The sequence below is a fragment of the Lemur catta genome, chromosome 2, assembly GCF_020740605.2.
Source record: "Lemur catta isolate mLemCat1 chromosome 2, mLemCat1.pri, whole genome shotgun sequence".
In the NCBI taxonomy this organism is placed as follows: domain Eukaryota; kingdom Metazoa; phylum Chordata; class Mammalia; order Primates; family Lemuridae; genus Lemur; species Lemur catta.
In genome coordinates this window covers 7,506,977-7,531,687 of record NC_059129.1, presented here as the reverse complement: position 1 = coordinate 7,531,687, position 24,711 = coordinate 7,506,977, and the positions used below count along the sequence as shown (strand labels likewise).

At 50.4% G+C, this 24,711-nt stretch overlaps 3 protein-coding genes across 4 annotated transcripts in view; 2 read left to right on the top strand and 1 right to left on the bottom strand.

Moving 5' to 3' along the window:
- TVP23A (trans-golgi network vesicle protein 23 homolog A) overlaps nt 1-845 on the top strand; it is a 29,050-nt gene extending 28,205 nt beyond the window's left edge. Inside the window, exon 8 of the mRNA XM_045542119.1 lies at nt 578-845. The gene's annotated coding sequence lies outside the window, so the exon portion shown is untranslated. The remainder of the gene's footprint in view (nt 1-577) is intronic.
- Nucleotides 679-14,442, bottom strand: NUBP1 (NUBP iron-sulfur cluster assembly factor 1, cytosolic). 2 transcript variants are annotated; one of them, XR_006733352.1, is made up of 11 exons: nt 14,335-14,442; nt 14,154-14,258; nt 11,896-12,029; nt 9,721-9,789; nt 7,541-7,604; nt 6,865-6,955; nt 6,043-6,197; nt 3,432-3,542; nt 2,855-2,957; nt 1,714-1,797; nt 679-986 (listed from the first exon to the last, which is right to left on the bottom strand). XR_006733352.1 is itself a non-coding variant. In XM_045542582.1 (11 exons), the coding sequence occupies exons 1-11, from the start codon at nt 14,351-14,353 to the stop codon at nt 928-930; spliced, it is 963 nt and encodes a 320-aa protein (XP_045398538.1). In that variant the 5' UTR covers nt 14,354-14,442; the 3' UTR covers nt 679-927. The 2 variants fall into 2 exon arrangements, 1 of the variants encoding a protein (XP_045398538.1); XM_045542582.1 differs by having other exon boundaries at nt 7,572-7,604.
- Nucleotides 14,443-23,576: 9,134 nt separating this feature from the next.
- The window catches only part of TEKT5 (tektin 5), a 38,877-nt gene continuing 37,742 nt past the window's right edge, over nt 23,577-24,711 (top strand). Inside the window, exon 1 of the mRNA XM_045542581.1 lies at nt 23,577-24,208. Coding sequence (XP_045398537.1) covers nt 23,642-24,208 — 567 coding nt within the window. The 5' untranslated portion in view covers nt 23,577-23,641. The remainder of the gene's footprint in view (nt 24,209-24,711) is intronic.

Here is a 24,711-nt window from a genome sequence, read left to right as displayed (position 1 = left end):
CCAGCCAGGCAGGAACCAGACTGGGCGCTGGGCCTGCCCTGGGGCTTTGCAGCCTCATGGGTCTCCAGAGGGGACTCTACCTTCCTCACATGCAGGGGCAGGAGGGGAAGAGCAGGGGGACCTGCCCACCCTTCCACTATGCCCCAGCATGGATGGAAAACAGGAGTTTACTCTCCCCTAAGCTGGCCTGAGTCCTGTGTTTCTCAGACACAGAGTGAGTATCTCATGGCAATGAGGATGATTCTAGAGTTTATATCTCTTTTTTATGTAATTAAAAAAACCTGAAAATTGTTTTGTAGCATACACTGGAAATTACTAGAATATACTGTACATACAGTACTGTACCGGGTATATACGCAGATCACAAAATTGTCTTAGGTGGGTGATTTAAGGGCTTTAAGGGTTTTCGACTGTACCCGGCTGCATCACGTGCACTGATCTCAGGACACACCCCACGTGCTCTGTCCCTGTTTAGATGTCCCCATCTGAGGGACTGGCTGGACTGTGCCATTTGAACACGTGACTGTGTGTCCTGAGCGAGGCCACACATTCATTCCTTTGGTTCTTTCCTCAGCAGAAATGGCTTAAATGGGACTTTTCATGATCGAGCGAGCTTCCAACAGAGCAGAGTGCCACGGTCCCACAGCTGTTTGTTTCTACGTGAACCAAGCCTGGAGGAAAGGTTCGAGGAGGCGTTTTTATTTTTAAAATGGCACGTTTGAAAAAAAATGCCCTTTACATATGTTCTAAGGAAAAGTGTACAAACATTAGATGATTAAAGTGTCTCTGAGAAAGTGACTTCAAACCACACCAGCGTCTGGGGCCTTGCTGCCTGCGTCCCCTACCTGTCCCCGAGGTGGCCAGGCCTGCCTGCACGCTGCCACCTGCCAGCTCAGGAACTGCTGGGGCTCCCAGCAGCCTCTTGTCTCAGGAACTGATGAGGTTCTCTTCTTTTGACTGATGGAGGTTACAAAACTCTTGGATTCCTGGAAAACAAGACGAGAGGCGCAGAGCACGGGTGGCTCGTCCGGCCCCGAGGCAGCCCTGCCGCATGCCGAGGTCAGCTGCCTCTCGACTGGGGTGGGCTCCCCTGACGGCCTAATTCCATACAAAGCCTTGTTTGTGATGCCCTGAGTCTTCCACCGTGACCCAAATGCCTCACCCTGCCCACCGTGGTGACAAGCAATGGCCAGATGCCTAACGTCGGCCCCGTCTACAGATGGAGGATTTGGGCAATGCTGTTACTTGCCCTTAACTCCATTTTTCTAGGCAAATAAAAACCCACACACAAACTAAGAGGCTGAAGCTTTAACTACTGACACCTCTGCCTTAAATCCAAGACCCCCATGGCTGCCTGTCGGCTGAATCTGACCTGCGATTGGGTTTGGTTTGGCTCACTGTGGTTTCTGTTTTTTAAATCAATTTTTTAATAACTTTGAGATATATTTCCGATGCCATAAATTTTACCCTCGCCATGTTTTTCAAACCATGAATTAGTTCACAACACTGACACAAGGGGCGATTTCTCTCAGACTCCTGGCTTTGTGGCAGGCCCCACCACCCCGCTGTCCCCACCCGACCTGGCTGGTGGCAGTGGCCATTCCTGATTCTAAACGGAAGACTGTCCTTCCCACAGCCGGCCAGCTTCACTCCTTTCAGCTCCTTCCCAGCCCCGCAGGCGTCTGCGCTCACCTGACTCGCTCTCACACTTACTCTGAATTATGCTCCTGTAGGCGAGGGTGGCTGGTGAGTCTGGGGCTTCAACCAGAAAGGACTGGCCTTTGTCACAGCTCTTCCCTTAAAGAAAGAAAGGAAAGACAATTTGGTCCCTGAGGACAGCACAGTGGCAACACGGTCCCAGGGCCCGGTCTGAGCAGGGGATGGTCTTCCCATCCTGATGTGCCTCACTCACGATGAAGAACACAGCTCGGGGAGAACACCGGGTCCCCAGGACCGTGGCACCCCCCCACCAAGCTACACTGCGGTGCAGCTGAATCCTGGGGGGGGAGGAAGAGGGGCAGGAAATGCAGGTTCCAGGCCCCACAGAGGATGGATTCGGCAGCTCGGGTGGGCCCAGGAGTCTGCACTTTAAGAGATTAACTAGTTCTTTGGGTAAAAAGATAATGAATGCACATGGTTACAGAAAAAGTATGGATACAGAAGGCTGTCTGGGAAAAGCAAAGCCACAAAAGACTACCAGTGTTTAGGTGTCTTTCCAGAAATACTACACACAAATGTCACGTACGTATGCACACATGCGCGCGCGCGCGCGCACACACACACACACACACTTAAAATGCCAGTGGGAACATATGATACACACGCTCTGCCTTGTGCTTTCTCCACGTGTCATTTTAACCTCCAGGTCATCCCCACGGGCCTCAGTGGGTCTGCTGGCCTTCACCAGCCACGTACAAACGTTACTTGATTAACGCGCCAGCCCCGTCCCACGTGCACACAGCTGTCCTAGGGCCACTGTTAACTGTTCTCACTTTCTCCTGTCCGCTCTGCCGGCCCCTAGTCACTTGCTCCACCCGCCCCCCTGCCCCCGTGCACTGTCCACAGCCGCGTGCCCACCTCGAGTGGACCCCAGGAGGCCCACCCTGTCCTGGCCGTTCCCTCAACTCCCCTATCGTGTTGCCCCACGGGACGGGGAAACAGAGGGAAGGAGCCTGTGGGGAGAGGCCACCCCTGCTCTGAGGCTCGCGTGCTCCCACGGCCCCTGCCTGCGTGGCTCACGGCTTCTCCCCACGCTGGAGGTGAGGATCTGGCTGCAATGCCCCGTCGTCCCTCTGTGCCTGTGGGGCTGGTCAGGGAGTAAAGGCCCCGGCTCAGCAACGGGGGGGTCGCCCACCTATGTGAGGGTCCAGGGGCACTCTGCCCAGGAGAGGCAACTTCAGGTCCTGGCACATGGCCGCCGCGCCGCCGGTCGTGGGAGGGAATATCTGAGATTCTTTCTGCGAGACAAGGGGAGGAAGTGTGATTTTGTTGTGGAATCACAAGGATGGCCCACGTCCTAAAGCAGAGGTTCCCAACCTATGGTGAGTTGTGTGATTATTTCATTACATATAATGATGTAATAACAGAAATAAAGTGCACGATAAACATGATACACTTGAATCATCCTGAAACCATCTCCCTCCCTTCCCCAGTCTGTGGAAAAACTGTTTCCCATGTAAATGGTCCCTGGTGCCAAAAAGGCTGGGGACTGCTGTCATAAAGAACCTAAAAAAACGTCTCATTTTGAATGTAAAACATTAAACACCAAAAGCATTTTCCTACAGTCAGCAGTAAAGGACTGTAATTGTGATTCCACTTCCTGAAATGCCAGGGAAAGCAGGAACAGTCGCGCAGAGAACTTTTCCTATTGTTTCCTCAACCACTAAGGCAGGGAGTCGTGTTAGACCGTCCGGCGGCCGATGAGCTGTCACCTTGCAGTTGGGACAGATGAAGCCGCTCATGTTCTCCACCACCCCGATGATGGGCAGCTTCACCTTGCGGCAGAAGTTGATTTCTTTCCGCACATCCTGCAGCGATACCTCCTGTTAAGGTTAAGAGACCAATTATTCCGAAGTCAGAGCATAAGAAACAGAATGTCCATGTGGCTGAGGGGTGGCCACAGTGTGGCGGACTGACCGTCATAGAGCCACAGAGCCGTGCGCCCTCCGATCAGAAAGTGCTTGGTGCCTGCGAGTGCTCAGGCCCGCCCCAGGCATTATTTATTTCCCACAAAACCCTGGAGGAAAAACTCCAACAGCCACACAGCAAGCAATGAATCTAGAGAGATGTGACCTTTTATCGTGTCTCCATGCCCCGCCTTCCTGTAATGTGCTGCATGGAGCCACAGCACACAGGACTTTGCACATCAGGGACGGGCAAGGATCGGCCCGCGGTCCACACCTGGCCGGCTGATCTTACAAACAAAGCTCTGCTGGAACCAGCTGTGCCGATCCCTCCAGGTAGAGTCCATGGCTGCTTCACCACGACAGCAGCTGCGTAGCCAGGACAGAGACTGGGGTCCACAGAGCCTAAAATACCCACTATCTGGCCTTTTACAGAAAAAGTTTGCTGACCCCCAATCTAGATTATCAACACAAACAACTTTATGGGCTAAAAGGGAATAAGGAATATTACCCAACTTCAGTGACTTCAAGTTCCCTTCTAAACTCCGAGTGCTCATTTGACAGTGTGGTTACCACGTGAACCTGCTCAGTACTCCCGCGATTTCCCCCCTGTAGTGTCATCACAGTTCCGTGTGCCCAGGCTCTGCTACGGCTTGTGACTGCCAAGTACCGCGATACCGTAGCACCTGCGGCTTCGCCCTTCCTGGGCTCCCAAAAGGCTCGCAGCTTCCAGCCTGTGCTTTTCCTGCGGCGCACACCTGGCACTCAGCCCTTGCGGGCTGGGGTACAGCGAGGTGTTTAGCTAGAAAGCGGGCTGACTGCCACCCGCCTCTCACCTCCTCGGGTCTCTGGGTCTCTGCCTGGAGTCCTGCAAATAAATCCTGCTGCTTTGTCAGGAACGGCCCCCAAAGGCACCGCCTGTGTCAGTGCTGGACGTGAGGGACTCTGAGAAAGCAGGTGTCCCAGCCTGAAGCCCTTTTCCAGGGAAGCTGTGTACAAAGAGTGCACCAAGCGGACAGCTCTCTGTGCCTCCCACAGACAGGTAGCCCCAGCTTGGTCCCTAGCCTTGAACCCCAGGGGGACTCCACTTTCTCTCCCAATACATGTGGAGATGCCATTGTTGTGCCAATTAGATTGTTGTTGTTGGTGGTGGTGGTGGTTTTTAATAGATTTCACTTTGTAAAGGAGTCTGAAGTCCCCAGTAACACTGAGCAGCAAGTGCAGAGCTCCCACATGCCCCAGCCCCAGAGGGGCACACTCCAACCAGACTCTCCTCCTTTTAGGTGATGTCTTTGGGGACCTGCTCATGATCGTTCTGCAGGTGTAAGGGTGGCCCTAACGGCTTTTTAAAAACACACCAGAAACATCCCTAAGGACAAAACCTTCTCTCCGCTGCCACTGCCTGGACCAGGCCACCTTCCCTCCCATCCAGTGCCCAACTGGTGTCCTGCTCCTCTGTGTGCCCCACGACCCCTCTCTGCAGGGCGTCAGAGTGCTCTGGTGGACACGAGTCACAGCACTCCCCCACCAAGACCCTTCCTGTGGCTGCTGTGCCTGTCACTTATTGGCTGCATCACGGTGTGTACATCCAGCATCCGTGTTCCTCAGTGAAACTCAGGGGCCACCAGGGAGGGCCAGGCCCTGTAACTGCCCCGGTGCCCACCCGGCGAGTGCTGGATGGGGAGGACTGTGGGTCATCCTAACCATTTGCTGATGAAAGCAAACCCCTTCCCTGGGCTTTCTTGGGAGCAGAGGAGAACACCTGGAAGGGAAGTCAAGTATAACTGAAGAGGACGGTCCCTCTGTTTCCCGGGCCCCTCTGAGACCCACAGCAATCGCAGCCCTGACCTGAGACGGTGCCTCTCTCTCCCCTCAGTGTGGGCTCACCACGGCCAGGTGGCACAGCCGCTCTGTCACTGTCCAGAGGGGAGCCGGGCAGCTCCAGGGGCCCAAGAGGCCCACAGCAGCTTATCCCGAGGTCCCCGTCTACACCCAGACTGGTTCTGCTGGAAACTGGGGAGATTTCCTAAACCATTCTGGGACGTGACTGGAAAAGCACGGCAGGCTGGGGGACCTGACTCGCAAGCGCAGCAGGGAGGACGTGACCACGCAGGGCGACCTCAATTCTAACAGCACCGGTTGTTTCCCTGGTTTTCTGAGGGAAAGTTTAAAAGGCAATTTTGATCCAGTTTTGTTTAATCTGTGGATGACCAAAAAAAAAAAAAAAAAAAATTGTGGAATGTTTGTCAACTGCAAATGCCTGGACCAACGTTGTAACAAGAGGTTTCTACAGAGGCGAGTGGGTGCAGCCAGGGAACACACTCTGCAGGGCCACCGCGAGGCCAGGCTCTCGGAGCCACAGCAGGGCACGGGGGGCGCAGAGCACAGCCGGACCAGCTCCACTGGGGGAGCCGCTCACCTGAGGCGTGGTGAGGAGCACGGCGCCGTCGATGCGAGCCGCGGTCAGGTACTGGACGACCGAGAGGTGCTCGTCCGACGTCCCGGGCGGGGTGTCCACGATGAGGTAGTCGACCTCTCCCCAGTCCACGTCGCGGAGGAACTGCTTGATCATGCCTAGAAAGAGGGATCCGCAGGTGACGCTTGCTTTTCCTTCCTTTTCTGTACTTGAGTCTCTTCACAGAAGCAGTCTGTGAGCTTTATGTGCGTTTGGTCTATGCGCTAAACCAGTGGTTCTCAACTGGGGGCGATCTAGCCATATCTGGAGACATTCTGGGTAAGGACTAAGGCTAGGGCGTGCTACTGGCATCAGGCGGGTAGAGGGCGGGGATGCTGTCACGCCCCACCAGGCGGGGCACAGGCCACGCCTTCCCCAGCAAAGACCATCTGGCCCGAATGTCCATGCTGCCGAGACTGAGGAAGCCGGCCCTCAGGGACACGGTCACATTAGGACCGTCGGTCTCAGTACCGGGTCAGGCTGGTATTGATGTCACCTCACACAAATAACCACTATGAAACCACAGTCAAAACAACTTCAGGGTCCTATAACTGTTAAGGAGAGAAAGCCTCACAGTGGATACCCAAAATTACATAATGGCAACTGGCATTTCTATTAGATCTCTCCAGCCAGCAAAGAAAGGAGCAACCACATGCTTAAAAGTAACACGCTACAAAGCCCGGCAGGACGACACCACTGCCATCCTGAAGGGACGGGACACAGATGAACCCAGAGCCATCGTGCTCTGGAACAACGTGAGAGAAGAGGAGGAGCAGAGTGGCAAACCATTTTTCTTCGGTCCCCTCCAGATAACAGCGTCGTCGGGGCTGCCGAGCAGGAAGCCTACGGACATCACGCCCAGGTTTTCGTCCACGTACTGGAGAGGGAACGGGAGGGGCGCGTCACGCTTACTCAGAACCACACAGCGAGGCGCCTCCCCACGACTTTTGCCTGAGCTCAGGCCGAAAAACCATTTCGGGACAAGACTACCATGTGACCTCCGAGTACATTCATTCTTTGCATCCGCAAGTCATTTTTTTTTTAAAAAGGTACCATTATTAGGGGGATCTGAAAGAGGTGCTGTGTGGCCATGTGCTGCAATGACAGTGAACTTAGCTGAAATAAATAAATGTCATTTCCTCAACTGTCTGAACCAGGGGCTGGCAAACTACGGCCCCTGGGGCACTGTCTGTTTTTGTAAATAAAGTTTTCTTAGAACACGGTTGTGGTCGTTCAGTTACATATTACTATTTTTGAGCTATGAGCTGAAAATATTTACTGTCCTACCCTTTTCAGAAACAGTTTGGCAACCCCTGGTCTAACTGCATCCCCTGTGCCTTGACAGGTGTCTTGATAAACATTTGTGAAGTGACAAACAGCTGGGCTGAGAAAAACGTCGCCAACCCACCACAAATCCATCACACACACACACACACACGCACGCACAACCCACGCACGCTACCTCGAAACACGGCAGAGAGGTGACAACTCACCACTGGGGACCAGCCGGAGCCGCTCTGGTGAACCTGTGAGGACACGAGCATCGATACCATTTGTGGACGTTATGCACCCTGCGCACACCTGATGCACACGCTGTATGAAGGGGGAAGACGGCTTCATAAAATACAGCCGTGGTCTTACGCGGGAACACCGTGTGAGCAGCTGGGGGTGTGGGCAACGGAACATACGACGCAATTCCCTTTGCTCCCCGAGCTGGGTGCCTTTGAAACTCTGCCTGGGTATCTGGGCCGGGAACCGCAGTTTCCTTCGTTCAAATGTAACTTTGGGTCTGAGGTATTTTAAAAGAGTGACAGAAATCGGTTGGGGGTTAATGAGAACATGCAGGTGACTGTGGAGCTACGAGGGTGCTTTTGTAGGAGCCGGGAGTAAAGGATTTGCCTTTAGTGAGAGCTGAGTCAGCTTCGGCTGCTGCCCCAGGGGGCAGGGGACGCTCCCTGGGGCCACGTGAAGACACAGACCCCTCCCTCCAGGTGTCCATTGGCATCCCAGGCCCAGCTCTGCACCGCCTCTTTGTTATGAAACTAGGACCTGAACAACTTCCAATTACACCTCAGCCTCAGAAATGACACTTCTTTAGAGCAACATATGGGAGCTAAAATCGAAAGTATTTTTCTCAATGAACTCTTCCTTTGCTCAACAGCTTTACTGAGATATGACTGATAGACACGCAGACCTTACAAGTCACTCACTGGAGACATACAACTCAGTGGCTTTCTGCATGTTCACAGAGGTGTGCAGCCATCCCCACAATCATTTTAGAACATGTCTGAGACTCCGGGAGGAAACTCTGCATCCTTAGCCAGCACCCCCAAGCCCCCTTACCCCCCACCCCAGCCTCAGGTGACCCCTAACCCACTCTCTGTCTCTGTGGATTTGCCCACTCTGCACATTTCACATAAGTGGAATCACACAACATGCGATCCTTTGTGACTCTGAAGTTCTACTTTTAAAAAACAAACGAACTATTCATTCCTAGTTATACTTGTTTGCTAAGTCCACTTGTCTTAAAGAGGGGTAAACATGATGTTCCAACAGTACAGGAGAGGAAAATAGTGGAACTTTGATTTTAATTTTATCTTATCATTTAAAATTTTCTTCTTCTATAAAATACTTACGTATGATCAAAGTAAGGGACTTACCGCCCACACTGGGGGCATGCGTAACCAAACGTGTTACTGATGGGGTAAGCGATCGAGTATGCGGATCCCACTGCTGGGTCTCATCTGTGGGGATGCCACACCCCTTCCCTGCTCCCTCAGAAGCAAAGCCCAAGACCTTGGCAGCACCCGCAAGGCCTGGCCCAATCCGCCTTGGGCCACCCTCCAGTGCCACTGGCCACCCCACCGAGGACACGAGGATGCCCCACATCAGGCCCTGGCACTTGCCCCCTCAGCCCACAATGCTCTTCCCTGCTCTCTGCACAGTGGGCCCCTCCCATATAGCAGCCCCCCTTCCCTGGCCCACCTGGCCCTTACTCTGGGTTAGTTTTATGTTATCCATCATCTGCCCTCTCCCACAAGGGCAGGGGGCTTCACTGGCCAGAATGGGCCGACACTAGTTAAAGAATAGGCCAGTCTTGAAACCTCTGGACACCCTAGCCCCCAGCCCCGCTTCCATGTGCTGCCCTGAGGGAATCCTTTCCTGCAGCCTTCGGGCCAACCTGCAGCTAGAGGAGAGCAACTGCACACACTGCTGGGCCCTGCCCCCGGCCCACGTCACTCACCTACCCTGCAGTCTCAGTTCCCCAGGGGAGACCACAAGGGCAGAAATATTCCTTTGTTTCCAGGGTAGAGACCCGTAGCAAACCCTGGTGTACTGTTCCCGGCCAGAGCTAAGTTTCCGTGTCTTACTTCTGCATTTCACTCGCTGTTTCCCTTCCCCTCTACGAAGGCATCGAAACCAACGCTTCTCAAATGGTATGGACAGACTTTATATATGATCCTACCCCCCAAAATCCACAGCTGCTGTAGTCAGACGGACTATTGAACATTTAGCTGGGCTCATCAAGTCCACATAAAAATTTACGGGCTCTGCTTAGCTCTTTGTTTAGGGTTAGCAGCTCAGTGCTATTTAGTTTGCCTTAAGAGAATGATTTCAAGAGTGTTGTAACATAGCTATTACCTGTTCGCCCTCCAATCCCATTATCTTGGGAATTGACGGCCCACATATGTCGATGTCCAGGAGAGCAACCTGGGAACGAGAAGAGACCAGAGCAGTTCACAGCTGAACGCACAGACTCAAGACGCACGACTGGGAGGGGAACAGGGTAGAGGAACAGGACGGGGGAGTAGACAGAAAGAAACTAGGCCAGACCTAGAGCAACTCGACTCTCATGAGGTAGAGTAGTAACAATGATCTCAAAGTCCATCAACACTGACGCCCTTCCGAGTCTGGCCAAGGCCATCTTGTGTGACCTTATGGGCCTGGGTGTCGGGTCACTCGGAGACTCAGGGTCAGCCACTGTTTACTCAGCCCTTACTATCTGCCTAGGAGGTGGGTATCATTATCTCTACTTTATAGAAGAGGAAACTGAGGTTCAGAGAGGGCCAGTGACTTGTTCAATGAGGGAGGAACAGAGCTGAGATATAAACGAAGGTCTTCCTACTTCAACACCAGCTCTTTCCACGAGGAGGACCAGAGCAGAATGTCTGGCTGAGCTCTGACCAAGCCCCATTTTCCTGTGGTCCTCAAGGTTAACAATGGCTTAGGCTAAACTTTCAAAACAGAAACCTAAGAAGGAAATCCAGAACAGCTCTTTGCTGGTGACTTAGGTGTAGCCTCAGATGATTCCTTCCACCCCTAAACACCCAGCTTTCCCCCTCTGATAAACCAGGTCTGGGATGGCCCTCCAGAACTTTCTGAAGAACAGGGCATGTGTTCATCTTGAAAGCTGTAATGTCTCAGATCCAAAGTGCAGCACCTCCGAGTAACTTTTTACCTTGACCCAAATTTGTTTCTTGCTTCCCTCTTCAATACTTGCAACAAACCCAACCTCCCACTTCCTGAGCACCATCTCCAACCTACAGGAGATGGTTGAAACTGCCACAGTATAAACAAATACAGCTTATCTAGCCGTGTTTCCACACTGAGTGGTGTGCTTTCCTTCTACATATCGCAAAGTCTAGACATGGGCACAGCAAGGACTTCAGAACATAATCACATGGAAGTGAAAGATGTAAACAGTTGTCTACTCACAAGTGGTTACTTGCAACTGGCTGGATTAAAGGCTGTCTCAAGAGCTGCTTAAGCATATTCCTGACAGCTTCCAAAAGCAAAGATCATTCTGGATCATATGCACATCTGATAGGACAGATGTCTTGGCCAGCCCACGAGCCAAGACAAATTTGACCCTCGAATGGCAAGAGACTGTTGACTAACAGAACAATGAATTGACAAGTCTATTTTGAACGTGCTTAGCACTGTACTTTGAGGAGGCGACAAACTCATCTCCAAAGTAGAAACTATCATCATCCCTTCACATTCCAGTTAGTAGATAAAGTATGAATAAGAACAATGATTGCTGTCATGGATGTTTACTGAGCACGTACTTAGCTAAGTGCTTCATACGCATCGTCCCACTCAGCCCTCTGCATCCCATTTTACAGATGAGAAAACTGAGGCAGAGTGAGCTTGGTAACCTGCCCACAGTCACAGCAGCGGTGGCATGGACGGAGCTGGGACGTGAACCTGGGCTGTCTGGCTCCAGAGCCTGTGTTCTTAGCTGCCCACTACACTTTTCATTAAAGATGAGATCTAGAGAGCAACACTGGGTCATCTGAATGTCCCTCTGTGTACTTGGGTAGAAACGAATGGCCCAGTGTTAAGGACCAGCAAACATTTTATCAATATATAAGTGCCAAATATCAAATATCTGAGGCTTTGAGGGCAAAATCAAGGATAATATGTAGATACTTCCGTAACAATTTAAAAATGTGAGGACCATTCTTAGCTCCCAGACCACAAAAAGATAGCAGATAGGCTGGACTTGGCCCCCTGGCTATAGTCTGCAGGCCCCTAGCTTAGAGAAATGCAGAAAGGGGTTAATAAAGAGGAAAAAGTCACCTGAACTTAATGTAACAAATTATCAGCATGCAACCAAACATATACACCTGCTATCCATTTTCTTGGCTAGAGAAGCCAAAGAAATGCTTCTCTGACTGCTAGGCAGTTCTTCATTCTCTGCAAGGATCGAGATTCCAAAGAGGCCAATTCAACTCCATCTAAGGCATCAACTGTCTAAAGCCATCGTGCACCTCAGACAGAAAGAGCATCCGTCCGTTTTTCCCCGTGTCCCACCTGTGTGCTTTCATCCTCTGCGAGGCCGTGGGCCAGGTGGGCACTGAATGTGCTTTTCCCAACACCACCTTTCCCAGACAACACCAAGATCTTGTGTTTCACCGTCTTCATTTTCTCTTTGATTTCCTCTATGGCTGCAAAGAAAGCCAAAGTTCAGGTGATCAAATCCCTGATCAAATTGTGAACGTTACTCTTCTGAGGAGCTAGAGGGAGCTAAATCCTTGGGGCAGTTTCAGAGGATCCTTGAAATACTTCTTAGTCAATGGTAGTAATAAGTGCTAAGAAGAAAATAAGGCTATTATCACACCTGTCGTATTTATTGGTTCGCACATTTGTCTCCCCTACTAGAACTAAGCTCCACAGGGATGAGGTATTCCCAGCTTCAGAAGAGAACTTTGCATATAGTAGTGGTTCTCAACCTGGGGCAAAAGCCCCCAGGGACACCTGTCAACTGTCAATGTCTGGAGACATTTTTGATTGTCACAGGAAGGAATGCTACTGGCATCTAGTGGGTAGAGGCCAGAAATGCTGCTAAATGTCCTACAATGCCAGGACAGCCCTCCACAACAGAGTGATGAGACCCCAAATGTCACTAGTGCTGAGGTTGAGAAACTGTCAAATAGCATATATGTAATAAGTATGTGTCGATTAAAACTCTCATCTATTATACATAGACTATGCTTTCAATAGTTCATCTTATTTCAAATCCCTAAAACACCACTGTAAGGTGTAAAAGAAAACAGAAAGTCTCAGGCCCACTCAGACTCGTTATGCCAAAGGGAAAGTTAAGCCTGGATGCAACACCGTCATCTTTTTCCTATTAGCCGTTACTTTGCAACCTTGTGTCAAAATGTTACACATTTGCCAGAGCCCTAGAAAAGGCCTCACAAATTGCTCATAAGTAAATTCTTTGCTTGCCCCTAACATTTCAAGATGTATTTCCTTCCATAAACAAAGATATCTCAACTGTAACTGTAGGTCTGTAACCTAAGCCTAACTCCTTGCCCAGGAAACTCAGGTCTGTTAAATTTCACACTGACAATGTCGATTACAAGCTTATCAGGATGAGATCAATCATCCCTCACCTACCCTGGGACATCTGCATAATTAATTCTTCCTTTACTCCCTTTTTTGAATGTTGACCTTATGTGCAGCATAGCTTTACTGGGTGCTAACTAAAAATCTCACGAGAAGAGATTGCCTGACCACTTTACTCTCCCCCGCCCCCATGCTTTTTCCCCTTTTAAAGAAATGTATAAATATTGAGCCTCCTGAAACCTCTCCAGAGAGCACAGGCCCTGTGACTTGTGTTTCCCTGGTGCACCCTAAAGCTCTAGCACAATAACCTTGATTGATCGAGATTCTTGCCTCAGTCTCTCATTTGGGTTGACAAAAGTAACTATCTTTCTTTCCATTTTTGATGAAAAACCAACGGCTCAGAGAGGTCAAGACGCTTGCTCAAGATCACACTGTTTGCAGTGGACCCGAGCAACAAACCCAAGTCTCTCTGAACCCCTTAAAGATTTTTCCACCAGCCCCCTGCTTTTCAAGATCCTTCCAAGTAGGTTCTCAGAGTCCTCCCCGCCCCCGAATGTGTCTCGTTTCTGTCCCCCTATTCAATAAGCTCCGCTAGGGCAGTGACCACCTCTCTCAGTCACAGCTGTGGCCCCAGCACAGGGCACTGTGCCTACGAGGGCATTAACACAAATTTCTGTTGAATGAATGGGAGAATTGCTCCTCAAAAGGAAGAAAATTTTGTCCAAAGTAGCAGGCAGAGCCAGGATTTAAGCCCGAGAGTAAGGCGTGGGCTCCCTGACGTCAAAGCTTATCCCCTGTTCTCTCCGCGGTCGGCCTCTCCGGAGAGCTGCCTGTTACTGTCACTCAAACCTCTGGCCCCGCTCCTCACCCTAGCAGACTTTTCCCTCCCACCCTGCTGTCTTCGCCCCGCGGTCGTCCTCTCTTAAGAACCCTTGGACTCAGCGCCAGTCACTGATCCTTCAGTCTCCATCCTCCATCCCTGTCGCGGTCCCGGTCCTTCCCCCTCTCCAGGCCTTTTATAGGCCTCGCCCCTGTCACTCATGGGCTCAAGCCCCGCCCTCAACCGCCCACTTTGCCACGCCCCGCCTTCCCCAAGCCTCGCCCCTCTTGGTAGCCCGTCCTGTCACTCATCCTTCAGGTTGCGTCCCCTTTCTCCCCACGCCCCGCCCCTTCCGGGCCTGCGCCTTTCACTTCCCGTTCAGGCCTTGCCCTTTCCTCACCCGGGTCCGGAGTGGCACCCGCTCCAGAAGCACACAGTCGCTGGTTGGGGCATCCCTGACATGAGGCCCCTCGGCCCGCCTGGGCGCTGTCGGCCCCTGGACAGTCTGCGCGGAGACAAAAGTACAGTTAGAGCAGCTAGCGTGCCTTCAGCCCCGCCACCCACGCCCTCCGCGAGCTCACCGTGAGGCACCTCCTCCATTCCGCCGCCTGTGCCGCCGACGCGGTAGCCGGAACCCGCTGCCGTGCATTTCCGCCTCGCGGGCGCGATCTGATTCTCCAGCCGCGCGAAATAAGTCTGGCGAATAGAGGGCTGTGCGCACGCGCAAACCGTGTCCCGAAGGGCGGGACTCATTTGTGTTGCCTTTAAAACCCAGCTTCAGATGCTTATGTTAAATACACTTCACGTGTCTCTTAAGGACAGAGGCTTTGTTCTCCATGACCTCGCTACCATTTTCATGCCCAAGATATTTAATAATGATGCAATACGATTAACTAATAGTTTATATTAAAATTTCCTAACTGATCCCAAATAAGACCCACCCCTTCAAATCCTGGAGCCAGTCAAGAGTCGCCCACTGCGCTGTTGTGACTGTTCAGTCTCCTTTAGTTCAGACCTGCCCTTCCCTCCGTTTATGGGAGGTCTCTCACCACAGTGGTAACTTGGATGAGTCCAGACCAGTGTCTTATGGAATATCCCGTAATCTTGATTCCTCTGATCCTCCCTCAGCCCCATGATTAGATTCAGGCTGAATTTTTTGGCAGAGCACACCTGGGTGATGTATACTTGCCCTTGTACCTCAGCAGGGGATTTGTCAGTTTGTCCCGTTATTGGGGTTGTGAAAGCTTGATCATTTGGTATAGGTGGTGTCTACCCCATTTCTCTAGTGAAGTCCATTGGTGATTAATAAGTGCTACCTAGGGTGATCCGTTGAGATCATGTGACTATTCCCTCCTCTGTCAACTTTTTCCTCAGTGGTTTTAGCATCACTGCCTGAATCGGGTATATTGGTATTTGCAAAGTTGTGATTTTTTTCAACCCCGTCTATTAGCTCTACATTTATTAACAGGCATACTCTGTAAAGAAGAACTTGCTTTTCTTTCCCTACTGTCCCTGTTTTTATGGGACTCACTATGGACTCCTGGATTCTTTTAATTCTGTGTTTTATAATCATTATTTTTTCTGGCCAATTTTCCTTCACATTTGGCCAGTGAAGCCTCTTCAAGCCAGCTCCTGTGTTCTTTGGATACTAATCCAACTTCTTTGAGCATTTTCTTGGTTTCTGACACAGTGAGATATTTCGGGCTCCCCTTCTACTTCCTGCTGCAGCCGTTTCTCTAGTGAGCCCTTGTTGTTTTTAGCAGAGAATAGTGTTCAGAAACCAAGATCTGGATGCTAAATGTGCTCATTGTCACTGGAGTATCGTTGCTTACAGGTTTGGCACAAATTTTAATGCGTGAATAAACTTTACCTGGCCGTAGGCACTAAGGATATAGAAACTCGTTTGTTAAACAGCAATGTATCGGTTGCCTGTCGCCACCACTAGTATTTTGTTCAACACTTGCTGTTTGACAGTATCGTCTGCATGCTTTTACGTGAATTACCAAATTTGTGCCCTTCAACAGTTCTATCCTCTGCATCCTACTATCTTCATTTTCGGATAAGGAAGCTGAGGTTTAAAACAGTTAAACTTAGCACTCTGGGAGGCCGAGGCGGGAGGATCGCTTGAGGTCAGGAGTTCGAGACCAGCCTGAGCAAGAGCGAGACCCCCATCTCTATTAAAACAAATAGAAAGAAATTATCTGGACAACTAAAAATATATTGAAAAAATTAGCCGGGCATGGTGGCGCATGCCTGTAGTCCCAGCTACTTGGGAGGCTGAGGCAGGAGGATCGCTTGAGCCCGGGAGTCTGAGGTTGCTGTGAGCGAGGCTGATGCCACGACGCTCTAGCCCGGGCAACAGAGTGAGACTCTGTCTCAAAATAAATAAATAAATAAAAATAAATAAAACAGTTAAACTACTTTCTTAAGGTCCCAGATGACTAGTAGCGGGGGACCCAGGGTGGTGAACCTGGTCTGTCTGGCTCCAGCGGCTGCACTCTTCCTCCGGAACACACAGCACCAGGCAGCACTGGGTCAGGTGCCAGTGATTCCAGACTGGTCCGGCCCCAGCCATCCTGGAGCCCAGTTTGATTGTGACCACAGATAATTAAACATGTAATTACAGTGTGATAAATGCTATGACAGAAGAGGACCAAGGTGATGGGGCAGAGAAAAATTCCTTGAGGAAGCGATGTCTAAGTCAGAGCCTGAAGGCTGAGCAGGAGACACCCAGAACGAGATGGGGTTGCGGTGGGGTGGGGTGATGTGGCAAGTAGTGTTTCAAGGGGAACAAACAGGCAGCATCAGCAAAGGCCTGGAGGGCGGAGAGGGATTTACCTATCAGACACTGTTGTCATTTCATGGCGACATCTCCCACAGTTTCCCACAGTTGCTAGCCACAAGTCTTACCATGCATTCCCCACACAAATCAGATCAAGTCACTCTGCTACTCATGAACCTTCAATGGCTCCCTATTGCCCCAGGATAAGGCCCAATTTTCACATGGTGTTCAGTGGCCTCTGTGGCTCTTCTGCCAGAAATGGCCATCCCCTGGCTCTCGCCTGTCCAGCCACTAACCTGTCCGCCACGACCTGCCAGGTGTTGGTAGTTACCTCCCCACGGAAGCCGCTCCCGGCCTGTGGAACTGGCCGCTTTCTCCTTTTCTGAATACAGTGCGTTCCCAGAGTCTGAGCACAGTTTTCTGTTCTGACAACTTCCAAAGTATGAATGCTATAAAGTTAACAAAAATTAGCATTTGAAATTTTGTGTCAATTTCCTTTGTACTTACTTAGTTCCGTGAGTTTGAAAGAACAGATTTTAAATTTAAATTTTTTATTTCCATCCTTCTGATCAAAGATGGCTAATGATGACTAAGACAAAATTAAAGTTAAAACTTTGTTGTTTTAAATTTACAAAACTAAGTGCCAAAGATTTAAATAATTAAATTTAAAAATAAGTTTGCAAAATGACAGAGACAGGAGGAGGATGAGGGGTTGCCAGGAGTCCGGTGGGGAGGGGTGAATGGGGCGCACAGGGGATTTTTAGGGCAGTGAAACTGCTCTGTGTGGCACTGCAGTGGTGGGTACGTATCGTTAAGTATTTGTCGGGTCCCGTAGAATGTACAACACCAGGAGTGAACCCTAATGTAAACTGTGGGCTTTAGTTAATAATGCGTCAGTATTGGTTCATCAAGTGTACCCAATTTACCACACTAATACAAGATGTTGGTAAGGAGGGAAACTGAGGCCGAGAAAGGGGGTATATGGGAATTCTCTGAACTTTCTGCTTAAAATTTCTGTTCACCTAAAACTTCTCAAAAAGCAAAGTCTATTATTTTTTTAAAGTGTGTTTATGCTTCAAGCTGAAATCTGCACTTTGACTTTGGGTCACCTGTGTGTACCTTCCACAGCTGGGCTTCCAGCCCAGCCACACACTCTAATCACCCGGGGCCTCACCCCAGTTATAGCAGAATCTTGGAGGTGGGGTCTGGGCATGTTTTCAAAACTCTTTAAGGTTTTTAGTGATGGCACCATGGACTTCCACGGTGAGGAGGGGTGAGATTGACGAGGGCAGATTACACAGGGGTTTACAGCTCTGAAGTCAGTCACACTTGCAAATCCTCACTCTAACCCTTACAGGCTGAATAACACTGAGCAAGTCACTGCATGTCTCTGAGCCTCAGTTTGTTCATCTGTAAAATAAGGATAATAAAGGCAATTTCCCCAGGAGGTTGCTGTGGGGATAAAGCAATTTAATGCACATGAGGCATCAAGCATGGGGCTTCCAGAGAGCCACGAGCCAATTAACAGTAGCATTTGAGTAAAGTTAAGGTTGTAGATTGTGCATACTTATTTACAGATGGGGGGACTGAGGCCTAAATAGGGAAAGTTGCCCCAAATCACACAGTAGATTAGTGAACGAAACAAGACTAAAACCTGGGTCAAACTAGTTTAAAAGTTTCAGCAGGATGGGGGCACTTTAAACGTTTCAACAGGTGAGCGAGCACGACTCTTGGAAATGCCAAGGAGGTGCCTGCAGTTCCTCCATTGCACCACGAGATGGAGATCTTCCCCCATCTATGAGCAAGGTAATCAAAAAACTGGAAACAAGTGAAGTTTGGGTGTAGAGAATTTTCTACCTCTTCCCTTGGCTCCAGCAAAAATATCTAACAAGGGGATATATACACAGCAGACACTTATCATATAATTGAGTCAAAAAATAAGGTTCAGATGCGTGATATATACTGAGAACAGAAAGAACATGGATTCCTGGACGCCAGGTGTCTGCGGTCACAGCTCAGCTCCCCATTTACTGGCTTTCACCTTGTTTCTTTATGCCTCAGTTTCCTTCTCTGGAAATGCCAATAATAACATAAACTACTTCGAAGGGTTATTGTTGGGAGAATTAAACAAGTTGATATGCGTAAAAACACCTTTTAAAAAGTGCCTGGCACATTTAAGTCCTCCGTAGGTGTTAGCAATGATCAGTTTGTTTGTTTCTTTGCTCAACTCTTCCTGTGCCATGGCCTGGAAACTTTCTCCGGCAGTCAGCTGGGCAATTGTAGGTCTCACTCATCTCTTTCCCACCTCCTGGGGATCACTGTCCTTCACGACCTGATGCCCAACGTCTGGGGATTCATTGTTGTAGGTATTTTGAGTGTTTTCTGAGTTGTTTCAGGTAGGAGGGTAAAGTTAATCCTTGCTAACTCAATCTTGGCCAGAAGGAGTCCTTTAGGTTTTTATTCATACACACACGTGTGTGTTTATATGTGTGTCTATAGAAACACAATGATACAGGAATATTTTTTATATATGAACAGACATATCATAATATACATGGAAGGGTTTGATTGAAAAGTACAAGTCTCCCACTGTGCCCCATCCATCCACTCCGTACCTGCCCAGCCCCAGAGCTGATCAGTCCGGCACAGTTTCCTGTGTATCTCCCCAGAAGCGTTAGTGCACATACAATCCTACGTATGTCTATGCAAGGGGAGTCACACTGTCCTCACTGTCCTATACCTTGGTCTCGTCACTTAATGTATCTTAGAAAGCTTTTCTTATCAGCAACGCAGGTCCGACTTACTGGGTGTTTTTGTTTTTGTTTTGTGTTGAGACAGGATCTCTGTGTCACCTGTGCTAGAGTGCAGTGGCGTCATCATAGCTCACAGCAACCCCAAACGCCTGGGCTCCAGTGACCAGTCTGCCTCAGCCTCCCAAGTAGCTGGGACTACAGGTGTGTGCCACCACGCCTGGCTAATTTTTCTATTTTGTTGTGCTCAGTCTGGTCTCAAACTCCTGGCCTCAAGCAATTCTCCCGCCTTGGTCTCACGCTGGGATTACAGGTGTGAGCCACCACGCCCTGCCCTGACTTACTCTTTCTATACTGGAGAGTAGTCCGCAGAATGAGTGTTCTATATATTTAGCTGTCCCTCACTCAGGGGTATTTCATTAATTGCACTTTCTTCACTGCCACAATCAACACAGCAATGAACACACTTCTGCGTGCGTTTTAGTACACACGTGTGCATGTACCTGCAGGTAGATTTCCGGAAAAATTACTGGGTCACTGGACACCAGCCAAGGCTAGTGCCCTAAGCACCAAGTTTCCTTCTGAAAATCAAAGTGGAAAGGGCAAAGGTGAGAGGAGTCCTGTCTGCCACCAGGGGCGCCACAGCAATGCTGCTGGCTTGAGTCAATCTGATGACGCTGAGACTCTCTCTTCCTGTCCTCTCCCACTCCTTTTTTCACTGGTTTATCCTAATTTACCTGGTGCTCTCAGGGACCCGGGCTGGCTGGCTGCTCGTGGTCTGGTTAGAGGATGCTGAGCGCCCCTGCGGGCAGCGCTGAGCACAGGACGGGGGCTCCCCTCTGCCTCAGGGCTCAAAACCCAGGAGATGCGGTTGTAGCTGTTGCCACCCACCTTCCATCCCAGGCTCCCAGGAAATGTTTCCCCAAACACAGACCAGTCCCCAGAGTCAAACGCCAGCAGATTCAATGTCTGTTATCTCACGACATGATTCTCGGCGAGTGGTTTCCCGTCTGCCCCCAGCCCGGGCTGTGAGCTCCCCAAGGTCGGGGATTGTGTCTCATTGTCTTTTTATTCCTTCATTCCTGGCTGTGCTCGTGCCTGATCTCGCACGCAGCACGCGAACGAGCGTGCACACGCGCTGTCACGCCTTCACACACCTACCTCCGCTCTCATGCTCGCACACGCACACACTCACACACTCACATCCACTTGTCCTCACACTTACCCAAATTCTCTCATGCTTCTACGAACTCACACACTCACTTACACACAGGCATGCACACTCACACGCACTCGCATTCGTCTCGCAAACCCACACACTCACTCGTTCTCTGTCACTCACAGACACACGTCCACACGGGCAGTCACACCCACTCTCTCTTTCTCTTGCGTGCACACACACACACACACACACGCTGCCGGCACATCCCCTGGCCCACGGTGAGGGCTCAGCGAAGGTCAAGCATGTTGAGAAAACCACACCAACACCCCGCAGTTCTCCACTTTGTCCCTGTAGCCGCTTAGCAATACCTTTATGCAGATCGGGGTTTGGGATCGGTAATACGTCCTCACGGTTCCAAATACAAAGTGCACACAGTGTGTCCCTGAGCAGTCTCCCTCCTGTCCTGTGCCAGCGCCGCCCTGCTGTGTGGTCCTCCCAGCACCGCGTGCACCTCTGCAAGAAAAGGGACAGCGTGTTGGGACGCTTGTGTCTCCCTGCGCGGCCTTGTGCTCAGCCCTCTGTCTGCACAGTTGATACGCATCGGCGGTTTTCCAGCCCTGCGCTGCCCGGTACAGTAGCCACTGGCCCCACGTGGCTATTTAAATGAACTAAAATTAAATAAAATTCAAAATTCTATGACTCCATTGACGAACCACGTTTCAAGCACTCAGGAGCCACACGGGGCCGGTGGCTGCCGTATCGCACCGTGCAGATCAGCACCTTCCCTCGCTGTCGAAAGCTCTGTTGGTCTCCGAAGACATCTCAGTGCTTTCCCTCTGCAGACAGGTGGGTTTCGCAGCAGATTCACAGGTGTGTGGAGTGGTCGCTTTGGAAAGGGCTGGAGCCTGCGGAGCGCAGGCAGCCGTCTCAAAACAGGTTGTGCAGGTTCCAGGAGGAGATGGCCGTAAAATAGGGCCTGGGCAACCTTGACCCTGGAGTGTCCGGAGTGCAGGAAGCCAAGAGGGGGCAGAAGATCGGGAACCCCACTCGTGGGGACAGGGAGGTCTCCCCTCTCCCTCTCATCAACCCTCCTCCTCCTCCTCTGTCCACAGAGGGTTGGATTCTGCCAGCCCTCCGGCATTTCAGAAAGAGAATTCGTTTTCCATTAACTTGGTTTAAGAGCGTTTGGAAACAATCTTTTCGCAATGGACGAGGGGTCTCTAGGCAGTGGCAGACCCAGTGTATCCGACACCTGGAGATCATTTTCATAAACACCTTCCTCCTCTATACAATGTTTTCAGTAATAGTTGCATTTTTGGTTAGTTTTTTAGTTTTGATACGATTAGCAAATAAAAGGAGAATGCGTTTCCATTTTCAAGACATTGTTTGAATTCAGTAAAAGATTTAATGTAAGAACTAAAATTTTCAATTTCTAAACAAAAATGTTATACCGTGCAGGTTGCGTCTGCCTCACTGTTTGACCCCTGACATAGATTCTTGTCTTTCTTTACGGCAGGAAAAAATGCACATGGGTCACACACACGCAAACACATACATACACATACATGTAAGTACATGTAATATTTTGTCAAAATGTAGGTGTGTTAATATGCAAAGTCAAATGTCAGGAATTTGAGATTAATTCTTTCCTTGCAGGAGCCCAGCTTGCTTAAGAAAATCCAGCCAGAGCCTGGACAGTCAGCCAGGTTAGGTTAGACAGTCAGACTGTGGTGACAGCTTCACTTTGCGGGTGGCAGACCTTTGGTGGGGTTTGTCCTCACGGAACTCCCCACAGCATTCAAGCCAGTGGCCTGGAGCCCAGGTGAGTGAGGCAGGCTCTGGACACTCCCCGCCTGCAGAGAGCTGCCCACCCTGGAAGCCACCAAGGGACATTTTTTTGGTCCCTCTTCATGCCTTTCTTGTAGGTTGGCCATGAAAATAAAACTAAGTGTATGAAAAGCACAAGTATACAGAAGGTGGTTAATAAATGTTTTTCTCTTCACCCTCTCCACCTTAGTCCTCTCATTCCCACCCCTAGTTTTAGGCAGCTGGGGAGAAAAGTGTCGGGGAACATCATTTTTCCCTGACAAAGACCACTGGGAGTCAGATTCTTCTCTTTCCCCTGTAAGCACTGGGCAGTCCCCTTGTCCAAGACCTCGCTGTTTTATTGCCACCCCCACAGCCAAAGGAGGGGGCAGTTTCTTGGTGCAATAAAAATATTGTTACAGAATACAGAATTGAATGATTTTTCTGGGATGGTAATAAAGCTCTCAGTTTAGATACCTGTTTGTTCCTTCATTCATTCATTCGTGCGCTGGACGCCAGGGATTTCACGGTGAGCAAAGTAGACGTGGTCTCCCCCTCTGGGGCTCCAGATCCCTCCCTCTGTTTTTTTAAAGTCAGGTTTATTGAAGTATAATTTATGTACAGTAAAATGCACTGTTTTTCGTGGAAAGTTCTACGGGTTTTGACAAATATGTATAGTTGTGTAGCCTCCACCACGGGACAGTGCTGTCATCCCCTCTCCAGTTTTCTCGTGCCCCTTTGTAGACAACCTGCCCACCTCCAGCCCCTGGCAACCACGGCTCTGTCCTCTGTCCACGGGGACTTGTCTTTTCCAGAGTGTCCTATAAGTGGAATCACACGGGATGTCATCTTTGGGCCTAGCTGCTGCCACGTAGCTTAAGACATTTGAGACTCACTCGTGCTGTTGTGAGTGGTATTGCTGAGCCGTATTTCGTGGTGCGGATGGACCATTTTAGGTCACCTTGGGGACAAAGAAAGCAAGAAAACTACCAACCTTGACCAAATCGGCCCAAGCTAATTCAGTGTACTGGATGAACTACGTTAATGTTTCTCCGATAGGACCCAGTTAGGTCTAGCAAGGCAACCCGGTTGTCGTAGGAAGACAACGTGCCACTTCCCGCATCCTGAATCTGTGGATTATGAAACTTGTATTCCTTTGTTGATTTTTGCTTTTGTACTTTTTTTTTTTAATTTGGACAATATGGCCCCAGCTGGCCTGTAAGTCAACAAAGGCCCTGCTAAAAGTCCCTCTCTCTCCCCAGGCTTTGTGACACCAGTGCTGAGTCATAGAGGTCCTGCTGGTCCCCAAGAGAAGCCCTTTCCCCCTTCCTGGTGATGCCTTTGCCCCCTTGGGTAGACTTTTCCCCAAGTGGGGCCGATTGGGGAGGATGGAGTTTCTTGGGACCAGTCAGACCGCCAGTTACTGTGGCCCAAAGAAAACCTGTGGCTTGAACAAGCCGTCCCGGACCTCGCAGAGCCCTGGAATCCACGAGTGCTACCAGCCCTATAACCTGCCCGGGTGCCGCTATGCCAACTCATGGAGGCCCAGCCTCTTCTACAGGGTCTCCGGTACCCAGACCTGCCCGGAGGAGTGTCCCAGCACCCTGCGGCCATCCACCATCCTGCCTACCCTCCGCTCTGCGCTCTTCTGCCGCTACACCCCCAAAGACTGGGACCGGTCCAACCAGCTGCAGCTACTCGGGGCTGAGGCCTCCCGGCTGTGGGCTGGCCGGCTGGGGGGCGACTCCATGAGGCTCATGCAGGACAAGGACCAGCTGACACGCCAGATGCAGGAGGGCACCTCCCGGAACCTAGGCCAGAGGCTGTCGGACATCGGCTTCTGGAAGTCAGAGCTGAGCTACGAGCTGGAGAGGCTTGTGACCGAGAACCACAGCATGGACACGGTGAAGAAGCGCATGGAGTGCGCCGCAGACCAGATAGACTGTCCGCTCCAGGTGAGCACCGGAGTGGGGACGGGGCTGTGGACACTGCCGCGGTGTGGGCGCAGTGCTCCCGCTGCCCTGCTCTTGGCTTGAGGTCAAGGTGACAGGCACCTCGCAAGTCAGTTTGACCTGCATCATCTCACATGAGCAGTTTCTAGGGTAAAAATTTAATCTTAGTCAATTCGGGACAATCCCACGAATCAGGTTGAATTTTATTCTCTACTTGGGGTTCCATCAGAGTTGCAGGGGTCTCATTAAGACATCATGTGCATGCTTGTGCGTGTATGAGCATGCGTGTGCATGTATGAGCATGCATGTGTGTGTTTTCTGGACCTTAGAGCACATAAAATAACTGCTTTATTTTTCTTTATGATTCTTATCCACTAACGTACTCTATTATTCGTTGACTGATTGATTGGGTATTTTTTTTTTTCTGCCACTAGAATACGGGCTCTATCAGGGCAGAGATTTTTGTCCACTTTGTCACCAATGTATCCAAGACCGGTACTCAGCTG